Source organism: Zootoca vivipara, chromosome 2, assembly GCF_965207765.1.
Source record: "Zootoca vivipara chromosome 2, rZooViv2.hap1.1, whole genome shotgun sequence".
Classification (NCBI taxonomy): Eukaryota; Metazoa; Chordata; class Lepidosauria; order Squamata; family Lacertidae; genus Zootoca; species Zootoca vivipara.
The window spans coordinates 122283408-122311386 of NC_142584.1; the positions used below are offsets into that span (position 1 = coordinate 122283408).

At 46.7% G+C, this 27979-nt stretch overlaps 1 protein-coding gene across 6 annotated transcripts in view; it reads right to left on the bottom strand.

Annotated features, from left to right (window-relative positions):
- Nucleotides 1-262: 262 nt before the first annotated feature.
- Nucleotides 263-27979, bottom strand: part of LOC118078033 (uncharacterized) — a 71940-nt gene continuing 44223 nt past the window's right edge. For 5 of the 6 annotated variants that reach the window (XM_088664326.1, XM_088664325.1, XM_088664323.1 and 2 more), the window contains 2 exons: nt 11218-11391; nt 263-8404 (listed from right to left, as the gene is read on the bottom strand). In XM_088664326.1, the coding sequence (XP_088520452.1) occupies nt 6642-8404; nt 11218-11391 (1937 nt within the window). In that variant the 3' untranslated portion in view covers nt 263-6641. Of the gene's footprint in view, nt 8405-11217; nt 11392-12172; nt 12342-13165; nt 13241-14658; nt 15043-27979 lie in introns of those variants that run through there. The other variant, XM_035101748.3, reaches the window with a different exon arrangement.

A 27979-nucleotide genomic window follows, 5' to 3' on the forward strand; every position in this document is an offset into this window, starting at 1 on the left:
CATGGGAATGATCGGCAGAGAAAAATTGACAGCCAGCAAAGGGGGATGCAATGCATCTCCTGAAACTGTTGACAACACAAGTTATGATCTTGTTTGATAAAAGGGAATTAAGTGTTGGCATTTGCCCGCCTGGGGCCAGTTGTGAAACTGCCCCAAAGCTGGAACAAAACCTTGTGCACATTCCCGGCTACTAGAAGAGTCCGGTGGCACATTTATATGCGATTGGTCCCCAGTGTGAAGAACAACACACACAAGTCATTGATAGAGTCTAAACTATTTATTGTATGCAAAACGCAGAGTGTGTCTCTGCTTGCCAGCTCAGAAAGTCAGCTGTGCATAAGAGTGTCCGGCATCTCTCTAGCCAGAAGAGAATGTCAGAATGTACAATAACATCAGATGGTAGAGAAAGCAGATAAGGCAGCCAAACAGAACTGGCTTTCTCACGGGTAAAGACAGACACTCGCTGCTGCTGCTGCTTTTGCAACTCAGCCTGTACAAATATCCCAGCATTAAGATGCCTTCTTCCTCATCCCCTGTGGATTAAACTGTCCAAAGATTAGGAAAAGAAGAAAGAACAGGAAGCAGGATTGGATGAACATTATAAGAAACAATAATTTTGGATGCACCCAGGGGAGAGGTGGGGGAGCCTGCCTTTCTATGTGTTTACGGATGATATGATATGATATATTGTCAGAAAACCAGCCGGCAGTGGTGTGAACAAATTGTGAGACAGCAGTCGGTAGATGCAGAAAGTGTGGAGGGAAGTGCTGAGATCTCACTCAGCCTCAGCCTCCTTATTAAGCATTCTCCCATCATAAGTATACATTAACCTTTAACTTAAACATCACTCATGCTGACAAGGAAGATGTGTAAACAGACAGACTGGCGCCAGTGGTCCTGTGGTCCTGTGGTAAATCACTTGATGGATTACCCACCAATAAACCTTGCCTTGTACAGAGAATTCCAGTTGCACACCCCCACATCACCTCTTTCTGTTAATTTTTAAGCAACAGAGTTAACTAACTCATCGGAAACCTCGTTGGGGAGTCGCTGATACCTCGCAATGAAGGCTCCACGTGAAATTCCAGTGGAGGGGCGTACAGCCTGAAACCAGGTCATACATTGACCAAGGAGAGAGGGTAAACATTGAATGCAGCAACATAACATAACCAATCCACAGGCTAATCCTATAACCGTCAAGAGTATCTTCCTTATCCAGTCACCGTGAGGCAGCCAAGACATCAGCCATTCCCAGGGATCAAAACCCACGGCAGGTTGCAGGGGCCTTTCAGCCACTTTGGGTAGTGACATTGAGAAAACAAGAACTACCATTAACATACTCATAAGTCCAAGTACAATAAGGGTAATGACCTAAAAATCTGCTACTATCGTGATTAAAACGAAAACATCGTGGAGCAATTTCTAATAATGATAATATAACGGGGGGTGAACTAATACGATTACTTTTCATATTATTACTAATTCTATAAGAGTCATTGATTGGAATACCATGAAATAATATACCCGAGTGTCTTGACTGCGGGGGAATATGTAAGCAAACCCAACAATCAGAGTAATTAAGCAATTTTGCAAACTGAGAAATATCCTGGTTACAGGTAGGTAGCCGTGTTGGTCTGGGTCGAAGTAAAATAAAAAAAATTCCTTCAGTAGCACCTTAAAGACCAACTAAGTTTTTATTTTGGTATGAGCTTTCGTGTGCATGCACACTTCTTCAGATACAGTGAAATAGAAGTCCCCAGGCACTTATGTAGAGAAGGGGTGGGGATGGGGAGGGGAGGGGGGATCACTCAGAAGGGTGGTGGAAGTGGGTGATTGACTGACTGATAGCTGTTGATGACCGAAAACGACTGCAAATGGTTTTGCATGAAAAAGCAAGGGTTGAGATGGCTGAAGATCGCTTATCATGTATAATGAGATAAGAATCCGATATCTCTGTTCAAACCAGGTCCCTCCATGGTTTTGAGCTTGGTGATAAGTTGTAATTCAGCAACTTCTCTTTCCAGTCTATTTCTGAAATTCTTTTGTAGTAAGACAGCTACTTTGAGATCTTGTATAGAATGTCCTGGGAGATTGAAGTGTTCTCCTACTGGTTTTTCTGTCTTCTGGTTCCTGATGTCAGATTTATGTCCATTTATCCTTTGGCGTAGGGTTTGGCCTGTTTGTCCAATATAGAGAGCTGAAGGGCACCGTTGGCATTTGATGGCATACACAATGTTAGAAGATGAACAATTAAATAGTCCTGAGATGGTATGTTGGATGTTGTTGGGGCCAGTAATGATGTTGTCCGGGTGTATGTGGCAGCAAAGTTGGCATCTGGGTTTATTGCAGGCTCTGGTACCAGTGTCCATGTTAAGTCTGGTGGTTGTATTATTGTGGGTGAGGAGTTGTTTAAGATTGGGTGGCTGTCTGTAGGCAATGAAAGGTCTTCCTCCCAGAGCTTGAGAAAGGGAGCTGTGAGAAATATCCTGTACATAGGTATTATTATTCCATATGGAATGATAAGAGTCGGGTCTTTGATTCTTCTGTAAAATGGCAGCACGCCTAGGGCGATTATGGCCTGTAGATCGAATAGATGGAAGGTGATCTTGACGGAGTGCAGCCATATTTAGAGCACGATGCCGCCAGGTGCAATGGTGGTTCAGACCGGGTGACAGGCGCTGTCTTCCAGAAAGAGTGTAGAAAGGTCTGTCTCCACTAGGCAAGGCGAGGCAACTGCAGAAGATGAACGCCAGGGCCGTACACAACACGCTGGTACCCACAGGGGGTCCCCATCGATATCCACCGCGGCGTATCCGCGTCCCCAGGTAATCAGCGGTACAGGTCCACGCCATGCTGGATCTGGAAGTTTCCTGAAAGACACAAGGGGGCGAGGCAGCTCCTCCTCTTTTCTAAAATGCAATTCTGCTGGAGTATGCTGCTTATTATGTGGGTACAAGAGATGATTTAGAGTAAAAAGCACTTGATGCACAATGTTAGGAATTTCAGCAATAGGAGCGTTCTTTCCACTTAGTTGTTTAAAAAGCAGAGATTTAAAAGTTGAATGCGCTCGCTCAACAATTGCTTGTCCTGTAGAATTAAAAGGAATACCATGAGTTAATTTCACATTCCACAATTTACAGAAATCAGAGAATTGCTTAGAAATATACGCGGGGCCATTATCCGTTTTGATGCTGCTAGGCTTTCCCATGACCGAAAAACAGCGCAGAGTGTGCTGTATTATGTGTCTGGCTGTCTCCCCTTTTAGAGGGGTTGAGATGTAGCCCGAAGACGTGTCCACCGTGAGGTGAAGTTTCGAAAAAGGGGCTAGCAACGGGGTGAGAGTGACATCCATTTGCCAGATTGAAAGAGGGGCAATCCCTCTGGGATTAACAGCATCAAAAGGAATCATGGTAGGGGCTTTAGAACAAGAAGAACATTGCGAGACAATGTCCCGTGCCTGAGAAATTGGTATTTGAAAAGACTTGGCTAGAACCTTGGCGGATTGATGGAAGGTGGCATGGCTCAGCAGAGGGTCAGAAAACAAAGAAAAAACCTGCTCTTGCTGCAAAGCAGCATCTGCTACAGCATTACCATGTGCCAGAAATCCTGGCAAGTTAGAATGAGAGCGCAGGTGGGCCACAAAAAAGGAGTGCCTTCGAGCTTGTAGCAGACGCTGCAAAGAGAGAAATAATTGCAACAAATCATCATCGAGAGCAGGCGTAATGTATGCCACTGGCAAGGATGTTAAAAGTCTGGAGACATACTGAGTATCAACAATCAGATTAAATTGCACATCCTGAAAAAGATCAAATGCCAAGATCACCGCAGCCAATTCAGAACGCTGAGCGGATTTCTGCTCCATTGTAAATCTTGTCTTCCACGCCCCCTCCTCCCGCCACACTACCACCCCCCTCGCCTTTGTCCCATCAGTGAAGAGGGTGAGAGCAGAGGGAATGGGGGTGGGGGAGCACAGGGAACGGAGGGAATAGGAGACAGAGGAAAGAAAGGTAAGCCGTAAGTCAGTAGGTGGATTATGTAAAATCCTTCCAACAAAGTCTGCTAATGCCACTTGAGTACAAGTGGACATAGCAAATGCTGAACCTCGTCCTGTGAAAAAGGTAGAAAAATAGCTTCTACCTCCATTCCTGTCAATGCCACAGCTCGTTGTCTTCCCTTGATAACAATGTCCATGACAGCAGCTGGAGAAGTATATACGTTTTGCGGTGGTGTATGGGGCAAGTGTAGCCATTCAACAATACAAACGCAAGACTGAGAAAGTTCTGCAGGCCGGTAGAGAACAGCTGTAGGCAGCAATTTTGTGGCAAAAACTGCCAATGACAATGGTCCTGTGGAATCCAGGCGGTCCACCATAGATTTTTGCAAATGGTGATTAATCGTCGCCAGGGCTGATTCCATGTCCTGGGTTACCGGTATGATGTCCGCCGGTTGCTTATGTCCTTTCAGGGCAGTGTACAGGGGTGATAGTACACACGTTGGTAGGTCTATGTATGATTTTGCCCAATTCAGATGTCCTAATAACTGCTGTAGATCCACCAGCCGGAGTACCGCTGGAAAATGCAACTGCGGTATCAGGGGGGATGCTGCTTGTTGCGTAACCTTGTGTCCAAAGTATGTGATAGGCAGAGTGCGTTGAATTTTTTCCGGGGCGATTTTAAGCCCTGCAGAGGTGAGGTCCTCTGTTAACTGTTGCACCCATTTTTCCATAATTGAAACATTCTCTCCCAGCTGCTGGATTTACTGCTGGGGTTAAGGCAGCGGCAAGCAATTTTGCCTTATGGCTCTCGGTGCCCACTGACTGGCAAGCTTTAAGCATATCGGCAATTGCCACGTGTGGTGTGGATAACAAAGGGCGGAGCACTTGTTTGCAATCCTCATTGGTATTATCAAATGCCAGCTGCCTGACAATAACTTCTTGTGCCGCCACGTCTTGCACTTGGCGTTTAAGCGTGTTGTACAAACGATCAATAAACGCCCCATGAGGCTCAGAAGGTCCCTGACGGACACTGCCCCAACGCCCACCTTTTTCAATTTTGTCATCTGGGACCGCAGCAAGGGCTTCCTGGGCAGCTGCAGTGGTGGCTTCCCAATAAGAGGGATCCAGACCCAATTGTTGTTGTATTTGCATAAAATTTCCTTCGCCGGTTAAGCCGTTAAGCACATCAGCTGGAGTCAGCATGACGGGTGCCGGGGGGGCTGCCCCCGCACCGGCGGCGACCACGGCTGCTGCGTGGGCTACTTGGGCAGCATTATTGAGGGTGGTTTGAATATTAGCTACCCTACGTTGGCATGCCCAGGTCCAACCTTGCATAAAAATTATCATTTGATGAGGTTGGAGGACGGTGCCAAAGAGGCCGAGGGTGTATAGGGAATGCAATCCATTGTCCCTTACTGACTGGTATAATTCTTTGATGAAGCGGAGTTCAAATTGCTCATGCCGTGGGGCCCCACCCGCGGGTCCTGCGGGCACTATCACAGGAAAAGCAGCTGACATTTCAGTGGAATCAAACGCCAACAAGGGGGCTGCTGCTTTAAGAGATTCCTGCAGCCTTGTGGTATTCCCCCCCCCTGCGTTACGGTGGGCATGGTACTTTGAAATGCTGGCAAAACCTGAGAGACATAGGCTGGAGGGGGTGGGGTGGCAGGCAAAGGAAGTTGCTGTTTTACTGGCGGAGTTAGATTAGGTGGGTCCGGTGGCGGACCAGGAGGCATGGGCGCAGGCAATGCCAGATAAACAGAAGGCGTTGGTGGGGCAGGCGTGGGTGCGGGCGGTGCTGACGGAGGTGATAAGGCTGGATAAATGAACGGAACAGTTGGTGCAGCGGAGGATGCGGCCAGTAAAATATTTTTTGGTGTTACCAAGGCCAAGCATGCTCTGATTTTTCCCCACGTACTTAAAACACGCACCCCGATGCTGGGATGACCATGGAAATGTTCACCTAATTTATCCCATTTATCCAGTTCCCAGGTTCCATCTTCAGGGAACCATGGGCAATGCTCTGTGATGATATTAATGAGAGCAATTAAATCGTCCTCTGATACATGCTGACTGTTGGAATTCAGCAGGTGCTTTAAGTCTTTAAGAAAACGTTTCTGTGGCACGGAAAGCGAGGTGCCCATGGCAACGCAGGGAGAGAAGGGTATGCAGTAGCAGGGGCTACTCACCGGGGATCCGAAGATGAAGTAGGCGCCTGAAGCCCTTGCCGGGCGGGTGAGTAGCGATGCAGGACCATGACGTGCGTCCTTCCAACAAAGGCGTAGAACAGAGCCTCACACGGGGCACCACTTGCCGGAAAACCAGCCGGCAGTGGTGCGAACAAATTGTGAGACAGCAGTCGGTAGATGCAGAAAGTGTGCAGGGAAGTGCTGAGATCTCTCTCAGCCCCAGCCTCTCTATTAAGCATTCGTAAGTATACATTAACCTTTAACTTAAACATCACTCATGCTGACAAGGAAGATGTGTAAACAGACAGACTGGCGCCAGTGGTCCTGTGGTAAATCGCTTGATGGATTACCCCCCAATAAACTTTGCCCTGTACAGAGAATTCCAGATGCACCCCCCCACAATATATATAATACAAATGTGATAAAAGGTATTATTATTCTCCCCCCCTTTCTCTTTTCTATATAATTGTGTTTTGTAATGGCTGTTTAATAATTTTAGCTTCATTATGTTTCTTTTTGGGTTTTCCCTTTGTATGAATTCTTTGATGGGAAGTGAGACTCTCCTTCCGACTGAAGCTCTTTCCACATTCCAAGCACTGATAGGGTTTCTCCCCTGTATGAATTCTGTGATGGGAAGTGAGATTATTCTTCTGACTGAAGCTCTTCCCACATTCGAAGCACTGATATGGCTTCTCCCCTGTATGAATTATTTGATGGGAAGTGAGATTATTCTTCTGACTGAAGCTCTTCCCACATTCTGAGCACTGATAGGGTTTCTCCCCTCTATGAATTCTTCTATGTATAGAGAGATATCGCCTGTAACTGAAGCTCTTTCCACATTCAATGCACTGATAGGGTTTCTCCCCTGTATGAATTCTTTGATGGGAAGTGAGACTCTCCTTCCGACTGAAGCTCTTTCCACATTCCAAGCACTGATATGGCTTCTCCCCTCTATGAATTATTTGATGGGAAGTGAGATGTGGGCTTTGACTGAAGCTCTTCCCACATTCTGAGCACTGATAGGGTTTCTCCCCTGTATGAATTCTTTGATGGGTAGTGAGACTATCCTTCCGACTGAAGCTCTTTCCACATGCCACACACTGATAGGGTTTCTGCCCTGTATGAATTCTTCGATGCATAGTGAGATCTTGCCTATAACTGAAGCTCTTTCCACATTCAATGCACTGATAGGGTTTCTCCCCTGTATGAATTCTTTGATGGATAGTGAGATGTGGGCTTTGACTGAAGCTCTTCCCACATTCAAAGCACTGATATGGCTTCTCCCCTCTATGAATTCTTCTATGTATAGAGAGATATCGCCTGTAACTGAAGCTCTTTCCACATTCAATGCACTGATAGGGTTTCTCCCCTGTATGAATTATTTGATGGGAAGTGAGATGATCCTTCCGATTGAAGCTCTTTCCACATTCGAAGCACTGATAGGGTTTCTCCCCTGTATGAATTCTTTGATGGGAAGTGAGCTTAGTCCCCTTCCGGAAGCTCTTTCCACATTCAAAGCACTGATAGGGTTTCTGCCCTGTATGAATTCTTTCATGTAAAGTGAGACTATACTTCCAACTGAAAGTCTTTCCACATTTCATGCAGAGATATGGTTTCATCCCAGAATGCACTCTTTGATGGGAAGTGAGACTCTCCTTCCGACTGAAGCTCTTTCCACATTCCAAGCACTGATAGGGCTTCTCCCCTGTATGAATTTTTTGATGCAAAGCGAGATTCCCCTTCTGACTGAAGTTCTTTCCACACTGAAGGCATTGAAAAGGTTTCTCCCCTGTATGAATTCTTTGATGGAAAGTGAGCTTATTCCCCTCCCGGAAGCTCTTCCCACATTCAAAGCACTGATAGGGTTTCTCCCCTGTATGAATTTTTTGATGCAAAGCGAGATTCCCCTTCTGACTGAAGTTCTTTCCACATTCCAAGCACTGATAGGGCTTCTCCCCTGTATGAATTCTTTGATGCCAAGTGAGTTTCTGACGTTGACTGAAGCTCTTTCCACATTCACTGCACTGATACAATTTCTCCCTACTCTTTGTTCTTTTTTGTGAAGTGAGGCTATCCCGCTGAATTAAGCTCTTTCTTTGATGGGAGGTGGACTGGGAGCTTTGACGGATGTTCTCTCCACACTCTGAATATCTATTTGACTTCTCTGCTACGTGGATTTTGTTGTGGTCCCTCTTGTTCTTCCCTTCCAATTCAGCACCATCTGCAATGAAGAGAGAAGCTAATTAGAGCCTCAGAAAGAAATGAGAGCTCCAGATCAGGCATCCCCAAACTGCGGCCCTCCAGATGTTTTGGCCTACAACTGCCATGATCCCTAGCTAACAGGACCAGTGGCCAGGGAAGATGGGAATTGTAGTCCAAAACATCTGGAGGGCCGAAGTTTGGGGATGCCTGCTCCAGATTATTGAACAATATTAATGAATGCTTGTGAAAGAGGAGGAACTAAAAATAGATGTGGGGCCTTTCTATAGTTTTCACTGCCTTTGTTGGCTGGTATTTACTGACATATTGCTTGCCTTTTATCTGGAATGGATTTTGTTCTGGCTCCATCCTGGAATCCACTCCATCTCCAAGGTCAGTCATCTATTTGGTCAATCACATGCAAAGAGAAGCAAAAACAACAAACCTGACAGAAGTTACATCAACTTCCCCAAAAACTCTGAAGCCCACATTTAAGAAGGCCTGGGCGGTTCAGAGAAGCCTGGTCATTGTTTTAAAAGGCATGACTAGACGAAGAACATTCACAGAGGAAACAGTTGATATCCCTCCATTCAGGGTTCACAGTTGGGGATGTTAGAATCCCAGATGCTGTTAGTCTCCATCGAAATAGTGGAGGTTCACTTTGATCCAATGGGGAATTTTACCAAGAGGGTCCATGATCCTATGATTCCCCTCTTTGACTTTCTTATGGAAAGCTCTCTGGTCAGGATCCAGCAACATCCACGTCTCGTCTGTGAAAGAAACAGCAACATCTTCACCTACACACTCCCTATCAGCTGTTGCCTCAATCTGGTCGGTCTAAATTTAAATTTATACATAAGTCACTTACTTCACTTTGAACACCACTCCCATGTCCATGAGGAGACCAACTCTGTATTGTTCCATTAGCAACAGAAGAAGAAAAGAGACTATAACTCACGCTTAATCTAAGGCGCACAACGGCCACAAGAGCTCCTAGAATCATAGAGTTGGAAGAGACCACAAGGGCCATCCAGTCCAACCCCCTGCCAAGCAGGAAACACCATCAAAGCATTCTTGACATATGGCGTCAAGCCTCTGCTTAAAGACCTCCAAAGAAGGAGACTCCACCACACTCCTTGGTAGCAAATTCCACTGCCAAACAGCTCTTACTGTTTAGGTGGAATCTTATTTCTTGTAGTTTGAATCCATTGCTCCGTGTTCGCTTCTCTGGAGCAACAGAAAACAACCTTTCTCCCTCCTCCATATGACATCCTTTTCTATATTTGAACATGGCTACCATATCACCCCTCAACCTTCCAGGTGAGGTCTGACCAGAGCGGAATACAGTGGTACTATTACTTCCCTAGATCTAGATGCTATACTCCTATTGATGCAGCCCAGAATTGCATTGGCTTTTTTAGCTGCTGCATCACACTGCTGACTCATGTCAAGATTGTGGTCTACCAAGACTCCTAGATCCTTTTCACATGTACTGCTCTCAAGCCAGGTGTCTCCCATCCTGTATTTGTGCCTTTCATTTTTTTTTTTGCCCAAGTGTAGTACTTTACATTTCTCCTTGTTAAAATTCATCTTGTTTGCTTTGGCCCAGTTGTCTAATCTGTTAAGGTCATTCTGAAGTGTGATCCTGTCCTCTGGGGTGTTAGCCACCCCTCCCAATTTGGTGTCATCTGCAAACTTGCTCAGGATTCCCTCAAGCCCATCATCCAAGTCATTGATAAAGATGTTGAATAAGACTGGGCCCAAGACAGAACCCTGTGGCACCCCACTAGTCACTACTCTCCAGGATGAGGAGGAGCCATTGATGAGCACCCTTTGGGTTCGGTCAGTAAGCCAGTTACAAATCCACTGAATGGTAGCATTGTCTAGCCCACATTTTACCAGCTTCTTTACAAGAATATCATGGGGCACCTTTTCAAAGGCCTTGCTGAAATCAAGATAGGCTACATCCACAGCATTCCCTTCATCTACCAGGCTTGTAATTCTGTCAAAAAATGAGATCAGATTAATCTGACCTATGCTTGACTAGGCATTCGGCTTTGCGATGTTGAATGTTCTCTTTTCTCTGCTGTTTCCCCCTTTTTTATTTCAGTTTAAAGTAAAAATTAAATAATATTCCTGCAATTTTATTCTGCTATTTTTGAGATATACAAATAACATGAGAAGACTCGGTCTACATGTTTGTATCATAATTATTCCTATCTTCCTTGTTTTTCAAAGCAAATAAAGTGTTATTCTACAAATAAAATATAAAGGAAACACATGGAGGCCCTATCTGTGTTCAATCTGCAAAGCAGGATCAGGTTACTTTAAATAGTCGTGGCTTCTAGTGTTGCACGATGGATCAATGAGTTGTCTGACATTGGTAGGGAATCCAGATCATGGTACTGGTTTTAGACATTTTGAGCTGCCAATACATTGTGGTGGCCGGGGAGCTGTGATGTATTCCTAAGTCAAATTGCCTGAAGAGGACAAAGGCGAAGGCAGGCAGGCAGGTGGAGGAGCCCGGAAAGGTGCCCTCTTTCATAGAATCCTAGAGTTGGAAGAGACCACAAGGGCCATCCAGTTCAACCCCCTGCCAAGCGGGAAACACCATCAAAGCATTCTTGACATATGCCTGTCAAGCCTCTGCTTAAAGACCTCCAAAGAAGGAGATTCCACCACACTCCTTGGTAGGTGGTCTTTCTCCATCTCCATCTTGGTCTTTCTCCATCTCCCTCCGCCTGCCTGCCTCCCCCCACCCCCAAGCTGAGCAAGCCCCAATACCTCTCTGGCTCCATCCCTCCATGTCCCCATCTCCACTCCCCTGGAACTCACCAGATCTCTCGAGGGTCCCTGGGAGGGAACGCTCAGAGGTTGTGGGGAGGGATGCAGGAGACAACCTGACCAGGTCAACCGTCCATCTTCCCCCTTCCATCCTCACTAGCTTTGCAGGATCCGTCTCTTTCATCCTTCCTGAGGAGTCAAGGAGCCAAAAGAAGCTGCAGGGTCCTGGGAGAGAGGAAGAACCAAAGGGAGCCTCTGTGTTATTGTGGGTGAGGAGTTGTTTAAGATTGGGTGGCTGTCTGTAGGCAATTAAAGGTCTTCCTCCCAGAGCTTGAGAAAGAGAACTGTCCTTGTCCAGGAGAGGCTGTAGATCTCTGATGATGCGTTGTACTGTTTTAACTTGGGAGCTGTATGTGATTACTAGTGGTGTTCTGTTATTTTCTTTTTTGGGTCTGTCTACCCTACGCCAAAGGATAAATGGACATAAATCTGACATCAGGAATCACAAGACAGAGAAACCAGTAGGAGAACATTTCAATCTCCCAGGGCATTCTAGATAGGATCTCAAAATAGCTGTCATATTACAAAAGAATTTCAGAAATAGACTGGAAATACAAGTTGCTGAATTGCAACTTATTACCAAACTTAAAACCATGGAGAGACCTGGTCTGAATGGAGACATTGGATTCTTATCTCATTATACATGATAAAGCTATTTTTAGCCATCTCACCCCATTCCCACCACCCTTCTGAGCAGAATAATAGATTCTAGGATTACAGATCCAGCCTCTTCTAAACTATTTTGCTGAGCTCAGAAGTCCCAGGAATGAGGGAGAAGCAAAGGCAGCCTCACAGACCCTGCAGGGATTTTCTGGCTGGAGGGGAAGCCTCCCAATATGTCCACAGTTTCCACAGCATAATCCCTGATTCATCTCATTTCTGGCCAGAGAGCTTTCCCTCTTCCACCCTCCCTCCATGTCCCCATCTCCACTCCCCTGGAACTCACCAGATCTCTCGCAGGTCCCTGGGAGGGAACGCTCAGAGGTTGTGGGGAGGGATGCAGGAGGCAACCTGACCAGGTCAACCGTCCATCTTCCCCCTTCCATCCTCGCTAGCTTTGCAGGATCCATCTCTTTCGTCCTTCCTGAGGAGGAGCCAAAACAAGCTGCAGGGTCCTGGGAGAGAGGAAGAAGGAAAGGGAGCCTCAGAGGCCCTGCAGGGATTCTCCTACCCTAGATGTTCTCCTGCCCCCAGAGAAGCACAAATGGGGCAGCCCCTTTCCAACAGAAGCCCCATTTCTAAACCTCTCTAGTGGTTCCAATTTCACCTGTTTGCTCCTCACCCCACTTCATAAGTCTGGCATGGTCTGCACAGTAGTGACCTCAAGGTAGAACCCCTTGAACTCAGTGGGGTTTATGGACAGGACTTGGTGCAAAAATCACTCACCATCCTGTCCCCAAGCTTGAAAACTGCCACCCCAGAGCATGGGCAGAAAACAGACGAGTAGCTCTTACATGTAGATGCCCCCATGCTAGGTGCTTTGTACAGAGCAGGCGCCGGCAACGTTTTTGGCCCGTGGTCCGGAGGAGTCCCACGGACGATACATGGGCCGCACAGGCGCAGAAGCAATTTCCAGTGCCGCGCTGCCCACGTCCGGAACACCAGAAATGGCTTCTGCGCATGTCCGCGGCTGTGCAGAAGCAATTTCCGGTGCTGGCTGCCCATTTCCAAAATGTCCGCAGCGCCAGAAATCGCTTCTATGGCTGCGTAGACGCGATTTCCGGTGCTGCCATGGTTTGAAAAGGCAGCACTGGTGGAATAATATTCCCGGACAGAACAGGAGATACCCCTCTATTGATAGTTTTCCATTCAAGGAGAGTTGTGGGTGTGTTAAAATTTCAGATGCTGTAGGTGGCGCTATTGGGGTCCCTCAAAATAGCAGAAGTTTGTCCTGTATGGAGTTTCAAAGCTGAACTTATGATCCAGCAGGGAGCCTTACCAGAGAGGCCATGATCCCACACTTCTCCTCCTTGACTTCGAAAGGAACAGCTAGGTCTTCAAAGCACACTGGACCCTAAGAGAAAGAGGGAGCATCAAGATGATCTTCTACCCATTGCTCTGTTCTTTTCTGAAACAATTTTGTTGTTGTAATGAAGTGAGGGATCGCCTTTCCATCTCTCCCCCTGCCCTCCAGCCCCTTCTCCGAGGGTCACTGGGAGGACCAAGCGTACGCCCCTGTACGTCAATGGATCGAGCGCTCAATAGCCTTAGGTATCGCTGCCACCACTGAACTCCTCGGAAGGAAGTCCAGACAAACTGTAAACCTGGCCGTGCGGGCGAGTGGGTTTAAAGACTGGATTCAGCAATGCAGCCAAGAAGAATAAAAGAAACCAAAGGAATACCTTTTAACTATTTATTCTAAGAAGCATAGTTAAACAAACAGAATACAGTATAACAGCTCTCAAATAAGGTTACAAAGTAAAACAATAAAAGCATACTAACTTACAGGTGCATACTCAGAAAAAGTAACAAGGTATCGAGGCTTCATCTTTTCCAAGTGGCAGGATGCAGCCAGAGCTGGCAAACCTTTTTGCAAAGCATTCCCCCTTAGCTCCCAAAAGACAAGGACAAGTTCCTTTCTAAAGGCAAAAGGACAGGTTCCCAAAGGCACAGCTTCACTCCCAGATTCCTTCAGCACATTTTCTGCAGTGAGCCAAAGTTTGGTTTGAACATACTGATTTTGCTACTTCATGACAGTTGTGTATTTAAACGATGGGTACGAATCTTTGTGTCAATGGGGCAATTCCACAAAATCATATTGTATTTTCTATACGGCACTCATCTTCAAGTTATTCTTTGCAAGCATTCCCATTTTCCAGATGGAAGGACCTCTCCTCTCTTCATCTGGTGGGGCGGACCCTCCCAATGCCCTCAAGCCAACTTCAAGGGGCGCCAGGAGGGGAGGGGAGGGGAAGCCCCATTATGCATTGTGTGTGTGTGGGGTGGGTTTGGTTGGTTGGCCTCCATCTGTCTTAGGAGACAATGGAAGAGTCTTCCTTTGGGAGTGAGATCTAGGGGAGAGACATGTGTTGTTGCATCTGGGGCAGAGAACGTGGTCCGTTTGTGCTGCTGCAGATGCAGAAGATCATTTCTTCTTCCATGTGGAAATGTTTCCATCTGGCTGCAGCCTCTGTTCACAAATGTGACCTTTCCCTCCATCTGAAGGGGGTTCATTTTCAAGCCCACTTTTCCTTGACCCAAAGCCCCCTCCCCAAAAAGGAAGGCAGCATCTGGACCCAAAGGAAGAGCAGAGCTCGCCCCCTCCCTGGCTTGGCAGAGAGGACAAGGGAGGACCCTCCGCTCCCTGACTTGGGGGTCTCCCCCCCCACCAGGCATGATCTGAACAGGGACCCCCATTCCCCCTCCCTGCACCCCTGGGTCCCCCTTCTCCCCATGGCAGCCTCAGGGGGAAGAGAGAGAGGGGAGACTCACCCGATTCCAGGAACCAAGGAAGCTTTTGCAAAGGAGAGAAGAAAGTGCAGGAAAAGATGCGGGAGGGAGGGAGGGAATTCAACCATGGAGGACCTCACCTCCCCCCTTCACTTCCTGTCCTCTCTAGGAATGCAGCTCTGCTCCTTTTAACCCTTGCACAGCCGAGCGCACGGAGCCCGCCCCTCTTTCTCCCTGCCTGCAGTTTTCCTGCTTCTGCGCCTGCGCTCTAAGGGCTGCCCCCCTCCCCTCTCTTTGCCAAGGACTCTGCCCCAAGGTGTGCCCAAATCTTATCCAGACTAACCGCAAGAGAGACGGGGGTGGCCATGGGGGGGGGGGTGTAGTAAGATTTCCCTAGCCAGGGGAGGGCTCCCCCCCCCAAACCCTATCTTCACAAAACAAGCCAATTGATAAAACAAAATTTAAAAAATCCTTCCAGTAGCACCTTAGAGACCAACTAAGTTTGTCATAGGTATGAGCTTTCGTGTGCATGCACACTTCTTCAAATAGGTTAGTGTATCTGAAGAAGTGTGCATGCGCACGAAATCTCATACCTGTGACAAACGTAGTTGGTCTCTAAGGTGCTACTGGAAGGATTTTTTTGTTTTGTTTTGACTCTGTCAGACCAACATGGCTACCTATCTGTAACTAAGCCAATTGATAGAAATGCTGCCCCCACCCTTTGCAAATAGCTGCTGCCAGCCCAAACCGAGGGAAAAAGGGATCAGTCCCTCTGCTTTTCCGGCTGCACAGCCTGAGTTCACTTTCCGTGAGCACAACTAAATTCCAGAACAGTTGGAGCGAGAAGTGTGGAGCACTTTAGACTTGGCTTTACCTCATGGAAGTTCCCAAAAAATCCACAGACTCTTTTTAAGGTTAATTTAAAGAAAACCACATATCATATCAAAATTACATAGTTCCCAATTACAGGTTACAGGTAAACAAAATAAAAACATTGTAAAATATACTGACTAAACTCAATAAAGTACAGACAAACAGAACAGAAATTAATAACACCTTGGCTCCTCTCCCGAAGGTAGGAATCAGGCAAGAGCAGGCATCCCCAAACTTCTTCCCTCCTTATGTTTTGGACTACAATTCCCATCTTCCCTGACCACTGGTCCTGTTAGCTAGGGATCATGGGAGTTGTAGGCCAAAACATCTAGAGGGCCGCAGTTTGGGGGTGCCTGGGCAAGAGTCTTAGGCAGGTTCCTCCAAGAAGTGACTAAAATACTCTGCTTAGAGCAGGGCTAAGAACAATCCCCATAATGGTTAAATGGGCGCAGGATGTGGGCAAACCAATAATGTATGAAAGTTGGGAAAAATTGTGGTTAAGGGATATTAAAATGGTTATTAGTTATGATTTGAAGGAAAATATTTATAAAATGCAATTTAGGTGGTATCTAACCCCAGTGCGCCTGGCAAAGATATACAAGGGAAACAACAATACCTGTTGGAGGTGTGGGGAGGAGATCGGAACATTTAAACATGTCTGGTGGTGGTGTAAGAAAATAAGAAATTTTTGGGATGAGGTATATAAGGAGTTAAAAAAGATAATTAAGACATCATTTAAGAAAGAACCGGAGATATTTCTTTTGAGCATGGTAGGCGAAGAAATTAAGGCCAAAGATAGATGTTTGGTAATGTACAGCACTATAGCCGCCAGAATTCTAATTGCACAAAATTGGAAAAGTGACAAAATCCCAAATATTAAAGATTGGCTGATGAAATTAGTGGGATATAAGAATTTGGCTATTCGAAATGGGATATCAAAAGGATTGGGTAGGGAAAAAGCGGGTAAAAATTGGGAATCTTTTGAATCATATATGAAAAATAAGGCAAAATGAGCGAATCTTGAGGCAGAGATATGAAGGGCAAGGAAATTAAGGGGCAGGAGAAAATTGCATTAAGCATGCATCAGAACAAAGAAAGATAATCAACATACAGGAATGACTGGAAGTCACCAGGGTGGAGGGTATGGGGAGGGTATTTAAGTCTCTCTTAACAGATTTAATGGTTAAGATGAATTGGACCAGAGTCCATAAATTAGGGGGTTGAGTATGAATGACTGTCTGAAGAGATATTTGATTTGTTTATTCATTATTTGTTTATTCATTATTTGCTTCTATTTTAAATCTTCTGTTTGATGATTAAGATTCTCACGTTAAAATTTTTGTTATAATTATGATTTGGATACTTCACAAATATTATTTGGATTCTGCTATGTCTTATTCTTACTTTGTTTAAGTGATTGTTTTCGAATATAAGGTTTTTCTTTATTTTCTTTTTTTGTATTATATTAGTTTTGTTTTTCTTTACTTTGACGTTATACGTGTATGTGTATGTTTGTGAGTGTGTGTATTTTAAATAATTCCAAATAAAGTTTATTTTTTTAAAAAAAGAACAATCCCCATTACAAAGAACGGGACTTTTATCCCTCTCAGACCCACTGATTCCTTCAGTAGCACCTTAAAGACCAACTAAGTTTTTAGTTGAGGGGGGGAGGATGGGGGGGCCTTCCCAGCCAGGAGATCCCTCCCCTCCCCAAAACAACCCCTCCTCTGCCAGGAAAAGGATCTAGGAGTCTTGGTAGACCACAAACTTGACATGAGTCAGCAGTGTGATGCAGCAGCTAAAAAAGCCAATGCAATTCTGGGCTGCATCAATAGGAGTATAGCATCTATATCTAGGGAAGTAATAGTACCACTGTATTCTGCTCTGGTCAGACCTCACCTGGAGTACTGTGTCCAGTTCTGGGCACCACAGTTCAAGAAGGATACTGACAAGCTGGAACGTGTCCAGAGGAGGGCAACCAAAATGGTCAAAGGCCTGGAAACGATGCCTTATGAGCTTAGGGCTTAGGGAGCTGGGTATGTTTAGCCTGGAGAAGAGAAGGTTAAGGGGTGATATGATAGCCATGTTCAAATATATGAAAGGATGTCATATGGAGGAGGGAGAAAGATTGTTTTCTGCTGCTCCAGAGAAGCGGACACGGAGCAATGGATTCAAACCACAAGAAAAAAGATTCCACCTAAACATTGGGAAGAACTTCCTGACAGTAAGAGCTGTTCGGCAGTGGAATTTGCTGCCAAGGAGTGTGGTGGAGTCTCCTTCTTTGGAGGTCTTTAAGCAGAGGCTTGACAGGCATATGTCAGGAATGCTTTGATGGTGTTTCCTGCTTGGCAGGGGGTTGGACTGGAGGGCCCTTGTGGTCTCTTCCAACTCTAGGATTCTATGAAAAGAGGCAGATGAGGAAGTGTCCCATGCAAGGATTGAAACACACCAGCGATCCGGGGGGGGGGGCTCAAGGGGGCAGATGTGATAGTGTAATAGGAATTGCTGTGCTCCCCAAAAAGGGGTCCCAGCCTCGTAGGAAGGACCAGGGGGGTTTTAGGCTCCTCTCCGGTCGGGAAAAATGACAAGAGACCACGCCAGGATTCAAGAAAAGCATAGAATAATAGAATCATGGAATCATAGAATCAAATCATAGAATCATAGAATCAAAGCAAGGTCTGGTCCTTTATTTAAAAGATACAGAAGACTGCTGCAGCAGAAAGACCCAGAACGAAAGCCCGCCTGCCCCTATATAGACAATTTAAAATCCCCCTCGTCCAATCAGAGCCACCCCCAGATACGTCATAATACATCACATCGTACATCGTATCTGAAGAAGTGTGCATGCACACGAAAGCTCATACCAAAATAAAAGTCTAAGAAAGTGTTGTAAAAATTTTCAGAGCTACACGGTCCTAGAATTAAGTGGATCCTTGACCCAGGAAGAGTCCAGGTATCCTGGCAGGCAGACGAAGTTTGAGCGTCTCCTGCCTACCAAATAACAGAGGCCAAACCAGGACGTACGAAGCAAGGTACTTTATTAATTAAATAATAAAGCTATTGCAATAGCGATCCGTCCACACAAGCAAGTTGAAGTGAAGGGACCCCGAACAAAGGAAGCTTCACAAATTTATAGGTTTCATTTCCAATAGTACAGAATTGCATAAAAGGTGGGGAAATGGGTTCTGGGAGGGGGTAATCGCGAGAGGACAAAGGGGTTGATGGAATTCTTGATGTAAGATATCATGGTGATAGTCCAGGTAATGATTATGCATGTCTCCTTATTGTTTGACAGGAAGACTCTGCGGATGTGGGAAGATTGTTGATAACACCTGTTTATCAAATAAAATTGTTGTTCTCACTGAAAGTGTGTATTTGAGTCGTGCTCTTTTAGACTGGCTAGGTGGCAGTGTGGTATCAAGAAGAAGTGGAAACAGTCCGTAAAATATGTTGTGCCACAGAGGTGCCTATTAACTTGCAACAAAGTTTATACAAATATTCAACGTTTGCAATAGAGAGAAAAGACTACACTTAAAGTTAAAGAAGAAGAAGATATTATACAGTAACTAATAATACACAGAGAGGATACAATTCTAACAGCGGTAAAACGTTCACAGTTCAGAGCGATGTTTGACAGCTTATAACATTTTATCAAGGACAACGAACTAAAAGCTTAGAAGGGTGCATAAGTGGAAACCTTTGCAAATAGTAGAGTCAAACAATTAATTCTTCAGGATGGCAGGATTTTTTAAACAGGTACAATTTGATAGAAAGGTTCAAGGTATCAGTGCAAGGTTATATTATTGCGGTTTCGTAAATAGATACAGTTTCATACAGAGTAGAGAATAGGGAGATGCATCGGGTAACATGATAGAGGACACCATAACATTACTAAAGGAACAACGGAATAGTTTATTAGGGATAAATATATATATCTTAAAAAGGTCCATGGTTCAGCTGAATCTGGGTCATGAAAAGTACAAGGGAGGGCACCTCAGGCGGGGATTTGGGAGGGTGGAAGTTCCGAGAATGGGTGATCGTTATCGTTTTTGGTTATCTGGCTGGAGGTGCGATTATGCAAGTTTCCATGTGGGTGTGAGACAGGATTTAGCAATGGGTTATGTAAAAGGGTGCGTGTGTTTTCCAAGAGGTCTGGAGGAACTGTCTGGGTCAGCAGGGGATTAATTTACCTTGATACGGCAGAATAGGCTTCTCTTGACTTTTGAACCATGAAGTCAAGAAAATGGCTTCTCTCTGGCTAAACTGTCCCCTCTCTGTACATTGGTAGTCTCGTAATGCATGGGGGCAAATTCCTCTTACCCTGCCCCTTATAACATTTCCCCTCTCTGCGGATTAATTTTTAAGTAATTAAAAATTATTTCCGCACACCGGGGTAATGTACTCCCCACTCCCAAGGTGGAACATCGGTACTATCTCGGGGAACTCAGGGGAAGGACATAACGGAGCTTGAAAGGAGGTTGGGGAGGGCTTTTGTCTGCGGGGAGTTAACATAGCCGGGAAACATTGGAGGCAACAGCAAAGGGAGGTAAGGAGGAGGATCAAAGATAGAGCTAGAAAAAGGGTGCCTTTCACGATTTCCCTGAGCCAGGAGGCATTGGGAAGCCACGACCAGATATCCCAGTCTGAGACCCCTTCATTCTGCACCTCGTGGAGATCTTTTGTTAGGGAATCGATGGCTCGGAGGTGTGCTGTTATATTCAGGGTCTGATCGGATACATACATACAGCACTCCGCCCCGATGAGCTTACAGGTCCCGCCCTGCGCTGACAGGAGGAGATCAAGAGCCAAGCGGTTCTGAATAGAGAGGGATCGGACCTGAGTGAGTTCTGTTAACACTGCTAGCGTGGCGGCCTCAGATTCATTGATGAACCGCAACAAAATATCCGTTAGTTTTAAGATGTCCATATGGTTCGAGAAAGCCCCATAGGCTGGGAACACTGCGCGGAGCCAGGTCTCTGCCTTTGCCTTAGGTTTTAACGGGGTAGTCGGGGACCTCCTGTTTCTCAAGCGGCCGGTAGGTAAGTCCTGGGTTACCCGGAACCCTGGGTGTATGTGGCCGAGGAAGCAGGATCCTCTCATGTGAATACTGACCCACGTATAACCTCGGGAGGAACAGAGCCAGAATAGCCCGCTGAGGGGTTTCCCAATTCGTCCGGTGCTAAAGGCTTCTATGAGACCGTCAATGGGTGATTCTTGAATGAACGGGAACAAGACGGCTGTCAGGGCAGACTTGAGATCAGGGTAAGAACGGGAATGCGTGTGATTCCTGACTAAGGTGAGGTCCTCTCCGGGGTTTATTAAGATCGTAACGGGGCATTTGCTAGAACCCACATGGCTTCCAGTTCCTGTAAATTCTCTACAAATGGGTCCTTGGGACTCACCACTCAGGTATATATACTGTGAAGTGGGCTTTAAGAAAGTAAGGTTCCGGTTCAGGAGGTAGGTACTCTTATACTGTTGGAGGGTGAGGGGGTTTGCAACGAAAGGCACTCCCTGCTCTATGTGGGATGGGATATGGGTGCAGATCCAGCAGTCAGTTAAATTCGTGGCATGGGCGGCCCGCTGAAGGAGCTGGACGTACGTATTACTTTGCCATGCAGAGATATCGGAAATGCGCGGGGGCAAGGGAAGTCCTGTAAGGTTGACGTTTCTAGGGGCAGTGCCGAGGGGCTGTAAAGGGTCCTGTCGGTGGAGTAAGTGTAGGTCAGTTGAGACTCCCCCGCATCTCTGGGGTCCTACATGGTCCCATTCCGTACTAGCCCCACCTCCAACTGAGTGTAACCATCCCTCGACATACCTATTTCCTTCCCAGGTTGATGCCGTCCCTATGTCCCATATACAACAAAATTTTCGAACGCAGATACCTTGAATGGTCGTAGCAGTGGATGGATTGGTACACATGAATCCATAAGTCCAAAAGTCATAATGCATAGAGTCCGTGTATTCCCCCCAAAGTCCTTGTCCTTGTTCTGCGGGGTCAAAAGTCTTAATAGTGGTGCCCCATTGGGTCTGATGAGAAGTTCCATTGTGGCAAGTTAACCGGTTCCAGGAATGGTCAAGGGTAAAGAAAGCACGTCCCAATATAGAGAAGGAGGCAGACCTTATAAGTAATTCCCAGGTTTGGGTGCCTCGCAGTTGGGGTCGAAAGGCATGTGGTAGCCACCTCTTAGTTCCGGGAAGGCAGAATTTGAAGTCTCCAAGGTTGTTCAAGGAAGTAGGGTCAGAGGAGTCGACGGTCCGATGATCCAGGAAGAAGAACTCAGAAGGATTTTCTCCACAATTGAGCTGCTGGGCTGCGACGTAGGTGATGAAGGCGAGACAGTATCCCAGGAGCAGGGTCCGGTCCATCTCACGGGTTGGCAGAGGCGAAAATCTGTATAAAAATAAAGAAAGAACTCGACAGACACGATACAGTTAGGGAAGGGAGGGGGTGGTGGTTTTTGGGTTTGAGAAAGATAAGGGAGGAGGGTGGGAAAACTGGGTTGGGTTTTGGGAAGGTGGTATGAGAAAGGGAAGGTAAAACAAAAACTGGGGTTTCAGGTCCCGCTCCCGGTGTCGTGGCATTTCTGTTTCCGGAACTGCATTCGTATGGGTGGATGATCTGGGTCGTCTGGTTCAGGTACTACAAGGATCTTTGACATCCACTTCTCCAGGTCTCCTTGGTCACCTTCCTTGGCTGTTATTGGGATCGAGGTGGGTTCCTCGGGAGGGTCTTGGGGGGATTCGATGGCTGGCGCGGGATTGTCGAGTGGGACGGTGTCTTCGGTGGAGTTGATGGAAGATGGGGAGGTCCTTGCAACGTCACCCAGGTCGTTGGGGTTTGGTGCGGACTTACAGAAGGTGTGATGAATCCAGGCAGAACGTTCAGAGACCTTGATTGCAGTTGGGGTCGTCAGGAGAATCTGGTAGGGTCCTTCCCACTGGGGTTGTAAGGTGGCTCGCCTGTAAGTTTTAACCCAAATCCACTGTCCAGGCGTGAAGGAGTGAGCATCGACATCAAGGGGAACATTCTGACAGGTCGCTGCATAATGGTGTAGTTTCTTTAGTTGTCGTTGTAATTGTGTAACATATACAGTCAGTTCGTTTTCCCCAGTCTCTAGCTCAGAGACGGGGAGTTGGGTGGTATGAGTCGGGGAGGGTCTGGCGAACAGGAGTTCATAGGGAGATAGTTTCAAGAGTCCTCTCGGCTGGCTACGAATATTATGTAGGACTAACGGAAGAGCATTTATCCATTTTAGCCCGGTAGCCTTACAGATTTTTCCCAATTGGGTTTTTATAAGTCCATTCATCCGCTCCGTCTGACCTGAAGAGGCCGGATGGTACGGGGTGTGGAGTTCCCATTTAATTCCAAATGCCTTGGTGACAGACTGAACTACCTCTGCAGCGAAATGTGTCCCACGGTCAGAGTCTAATCGACGTGGAACTCCGTATCTGGGAATTATTTCCTGCATGAGGATTTTGGCAACGGTTTGAGCATTTGCTCGTTTGCATGGAAAAGCTTCTGGCCAACCTGAAAGTCGGTCTGTTATGACAAGTAATTGTTTAAACCCCATACAGTTCGGGAGTTCTGCAAAATCTAGTTGTAGGCTTTCAAAGGGTATATATGCCCAAGGTCTAGACCCTGGTGGTTTGCGTGGTTCTTGTTTTGGGTTGAATCCGGCGCAGATGGTGCAATTTTTGGATACTGCCTTCGCAAATTGGTGTGCACCTGGGGCATACCAATGCCTAAGGATGCTGTCTGCTAGGCGGTTTGCTCCCCAGTGTGTGAAATTGTGTAAAACCCGGAGGTGGCGGGGTACCCAGGCTTTAGGCATTGCTAGACGTCCGTCCGGCAAAACCCACGCATTGTCCCTTTGGTGTGCCCCCAGTTGTTGCCATGAGCTTATTTCTTCTACACTAGCGGTGCGATACATTCGATTGAAGTCTACATCGGCTGGAACTAAGATGGCTTGAAATTCATTTTCATACATTTCCCCTCTCATGGCCGCTGCCTTCTGGGCAGCGGCGTCCGCAATACTATTCCCTAAGGAGACAAAGTCCGTGCCATTTGTGTGTGCTTTGCAGTGTATTACTGAGATGGCCTTCGGGAAATGTATGGAGTCCATTAGTCTTTTCACTAGCGGTGCGTGAGAGATTTGTGTTCCTGCAGCTGTTAGGAATCCCCTCTGTTTCCAGAGGGTACCCGTAGCGTGTACCAGTCCGAAACAATATTTGGAATCAGTATAGATATTTACGCGCTTGCCTTCACTCAATTCGCAAGCTCTGATAAGGGCAATAAGCTCAGCTGCCTGCGCACTGTAGCGCGGGTTTATAGGTGCAGCTTCTAGGATGGTGTCGTGTGTTACCACAGCGTACCCAGTTTGTCTTGTTCCAGCCACGACCTTGGAACTTCCATCTGTAAAGATTGAGATATCTGGGTTTTCCAAGGGAAGGTGGTCTAAATCTTCCCGTGGCCTTTCGGCCAAGCGGACTGCTAAGGTGCAATCGTGATGGGGGGTCCCGTCGTCGGGCAGAGGCAGTAGGGTGGCTGGATTTAGGGTATTGACTCTTTTAATGCGCACGTTGGATGGTGTGAGCAGGGCAGCTTCGTACTGATTTAGTCGTTCGTTACTAAAATGTTGACAGTTTCGTAAGTTTAACAAGGTGGCTACAGCATGTGGTACATTTAGGATTAGTTCTTGATTTTGAACGATTTCTAGGGCTCTGTCCACTAATTCCGCAGCGGCAGCAATCGCCCTGAGGCAACCTACAGTCCCCTTAGCTACCGGGTCTAATTGAATACTGTAGTAGGCGACAGGACGTTCCTGGCCTCTGAAGGTTTGTGTCAGAACTCCGGAGGCTACCCCTTTCTGTTCATGCACGAACAGCGAAAAGGGGAGACGGTAGTCTGGCAATCCTAAGGCTGGAGCGGACCTCAGTTCCCTTTTGATAGTTTCAAAATTTTGTAGGCTTTCTTTGGACCATTCAAGGGGTTCTGGTTCGTCCTTATTAGTCATCTTTACAAGGGGTTTGGTTAATTCTCCATACCCTGGGATCCATGACCTGCAAAATCCGCTCATTCCTAGAAACCCGCGGAGCTGTTTCTTGGTCTTTGGCAGGGGAACCTTAGCTATAGCATCTACTCTTTCAGTTGTCAAAGCTCTTGTTCCGTGGCCAATTATGTGGCCCAAGTATTTTACTTCAGTTTGGCAATATTGTAGTTTTTTTGGTGAGACCTTGTGGCCCTTGTCGGCAAGGGCGGTTAGTAGATGGACGGTGTCCATGTGGCAATTAGTTGCGGAGGTGGAGCAAATTATCAAGTCATCTACATATATTAAAAGGGAGGAGCCAGCAGGAAAGGAGAGGTCTTGTAGGTCCCTATGCAATGCACAAGCAAAAATTGTTGGGCTCTCTACATATCCCTGTGGGAGTCTAGTCCAAGTCAGCTGTCCTTTTTCCCACGTAAAGGCGAACAGAAATTGGCTTTTCTCATGCACTCTTATGGAAAAGAAGGCGGAGCATAAATCAATGACACTGAAATATGTACTATCTGGTGGGATTCCGGTCAAAATTGTATTAGGGTTGGCGGTGATGGCGTGGCGGGGTATCACAAAGTTGTTGATAATTCTGAGGTCTTGGACAAGCCTGTATTTAACTGGGGCACCCGGGGGTGATGGCTTGCGTACCGGCAGGAGTGGACTATTGCATGGGCTGACGCAGGGAACAAGGATGCCTTGATCCATAAAATCCTGTATCATTGGCCTCAATCCTTCTATTGCCTCCTGCGGCAAGGGGTACTGTTTGATGGAGGGGTATGGGACATCGGTGCGGTATTTAATAACAACGGGATCTGCCGATTTTAAGAGTCCCACAGAGGTATTAGTATTTCCCCATAGGTGAACTGGTACCTTGTCAATCAGAGGGGTTGGTATTTCTAAGTCAGTCAGGTTTTCTTCCTTTAAAATGCCTTGAAAGGAGACTGCCGCCTCTTCTGGCATGTGGAGGTAGATACCCTCAGTGCTGCAAGTTATAGTTGCCTGTAATTTACATAGTAGGTCTCGCCCTAGTAGGTTGACAGGGCTCGGGGTCAGTAGAAATGAGTGCTCAGCAGTCAGGGGCCCTATCGTTACTTTCGCTGGCTCTGAAAGAGCGCATGTCCTGGGGATCCCATCAATGCCCATTATACGTTGTTTTTGCTGACTGGACCTCAGATGACTGTCGTTTAAAGTTGAGAAAGTTGCCCCTGTATCTAGTAAACACTGATACTCATGGCCATCTATGGTGATTGTGCATATGGGGTCATGGGCTGATAAGGCAATTGTCGGGCATACCAGGGCAAGGTTTGAAGGATCCCCGTTTAATTGTCATTGGTTAGTCTCTGAATTAAGAGTGGGTTGCATTTGCTCCTGGTTAAATTCCAGCGGTAGTTGGAATGGGCGCTGATTCTGGAAAGGGTTTGGCGCTATCGGGTTAGGGTTTTGTGCTGCATTGGATCCCATCCCTAGAGCTGGTTTTGGTGCCACGGTATTTAAGAATAATGGACAATTTCGCTTGAAATGCCCTATTTGATTGCAGAAAAAGCATTGAGAGGTGGTCTCTCGATGCTGGACATTGTTAGCCCTTTGGTAAGGAGAGGCTTGTCGATTTGCATGTGCGTTCATCCCTCTAGGTTGTGTGGGAGCCTTTGAATTTCTGAAGGGGTAACTAGGTTGGGGGTTATATGCGGTACTGGCTGCACTCAAAGCCAAGGCGAGGACTCTAGCATCGTCCTCCTTTTCCTTCCTTGCCTCCTTTTTCTTTTTCTCATCCCTTCCATCATAAATGGTTTTCGCAAGCCCGAGGATCTCACTCATGGGTTTCCCTTCATAGGCTACTTGGAGGGAGAGGAATTTTCTGATGTCTGGACAAGCTTGGTCTTTAAAGAAGCTTTTCACCACTACTTGGTTGTCTGGGGTATCAGGATCGATCCCCCCCCATGTTCGAAAGGCGGTTATTAGCCTGGTATAGAAGGCGGTGGGAGTTTCATCAGGTTCTTGGGTTACCTCCCTGATCTTAGTCCAATTTGTAGATTTTTTTCCCGCGAGCCTTATCCCATGTAAGATGGCTTTTCGAAACGCCTTCAGATACCAAATCCCAGGCGTGGTGTTATAGTCCCATTCTGGTTCGGTTCTAAGTTGGGCTGCAGTTAGAGGCTCGATCCCTGCAGGTTTATTGAGTTGGACATCAGGTAATTTTAGGGCTTCTGTTGCTTTCTCTAAAATCTCCTCCCGTTCGGGCTCATTAAAAAGACCATTCAGGAGCATGTGTACGTCTGCCCAGGAGGGATTATGAGTAGAAAAAATAATGGCAATTTTACGATAGCACATGTCAGGATTGTCTTTTAAGGTCGACATCTGCTGAGCCCAATTCAGTAGGTCTGAGGTTAAAAAGGGAACATGGGAATAGACGAAGTTCATCCCATCTGAAACTGGGACTGACCTTAAGGGATATTGTCCCTGGGTTTTCTCGGTAGCCTCTGGTTCCTTTTCTATGGGGTCTCTTTCCTTTGTGGACGATCCCTTTAATTCCGATAAAACTGTCACTAGTTGCTCCACTAAATTGGTTTCTGGGTCACGACTACGAGTTCTGCTAGCAACAGGACTTAGCTGGGGGGGTACTTCAGCAGGAATTCGGGCTTCGAGGTTGCCCTGAGGTGCTGGACTTAGACTAGGCATGGCAGGAGTTACAGATCCGCCCTCCACTGCACTCCGGGAGTCTTGGACCTCAGCCTCCCGTTGTCTGTTTGCGTTAGAAGGAGATGGTGCCGGGGCTTCGGCAGGGCTGCAGAGCTGGTCTACCGGCTCTTCTATAATTGTTTCCTGGTACGGTGGGGGTCTTGAACTCCTTTCCGTTATTACTGGCATTTGTGGGGCTGTTGGACCTTCAGTCCCTTTAAGAAGGATTTTTGCCTTTTCAAATAAGTTGAGATATCGAATTTGCAAGGGGTATTGGTCTTCCAGTGTTATTCTTAGTGCAGAGATTCGCTGGGCATTAAGGGAACCTCTCGGGATCCATTTTTCCCCCTCTGGATGGTCCGCAGTGACGCGGATCCAGTCTTTCTGACAGAGTCTTTTTAGCCGATTTTTGTCAAGTTTTTCCACCCCAGGTAATTCATGCCAATGTTCGAATATGAATTGTAATGGGCTTTCATCCTCAGAGTCCCCACTTTGGCGAAGCTTCCATTGAGCTTTGCCACGGCTGGGAGTCTGGGACAGGAATTCCTTTGAATTATGCGCACCCATGTTTATTCTGGCTCTTTATACTGCAGTTCTGGGTCCCCGACCCTGTTCCTGGACACTCTTAACTTCCCGAGTCTATGACTCACCCCCACGTCCTTGTGGTGTTCCTGCCTGCCGTTCGCGTGCACTAACTACTAGGCGGCCTGGTGCAGCTAGATACCTAAGGACCCCCTTCTGGTCATCAATTGCCTAGGGTCCTGCAGCAACTTTCC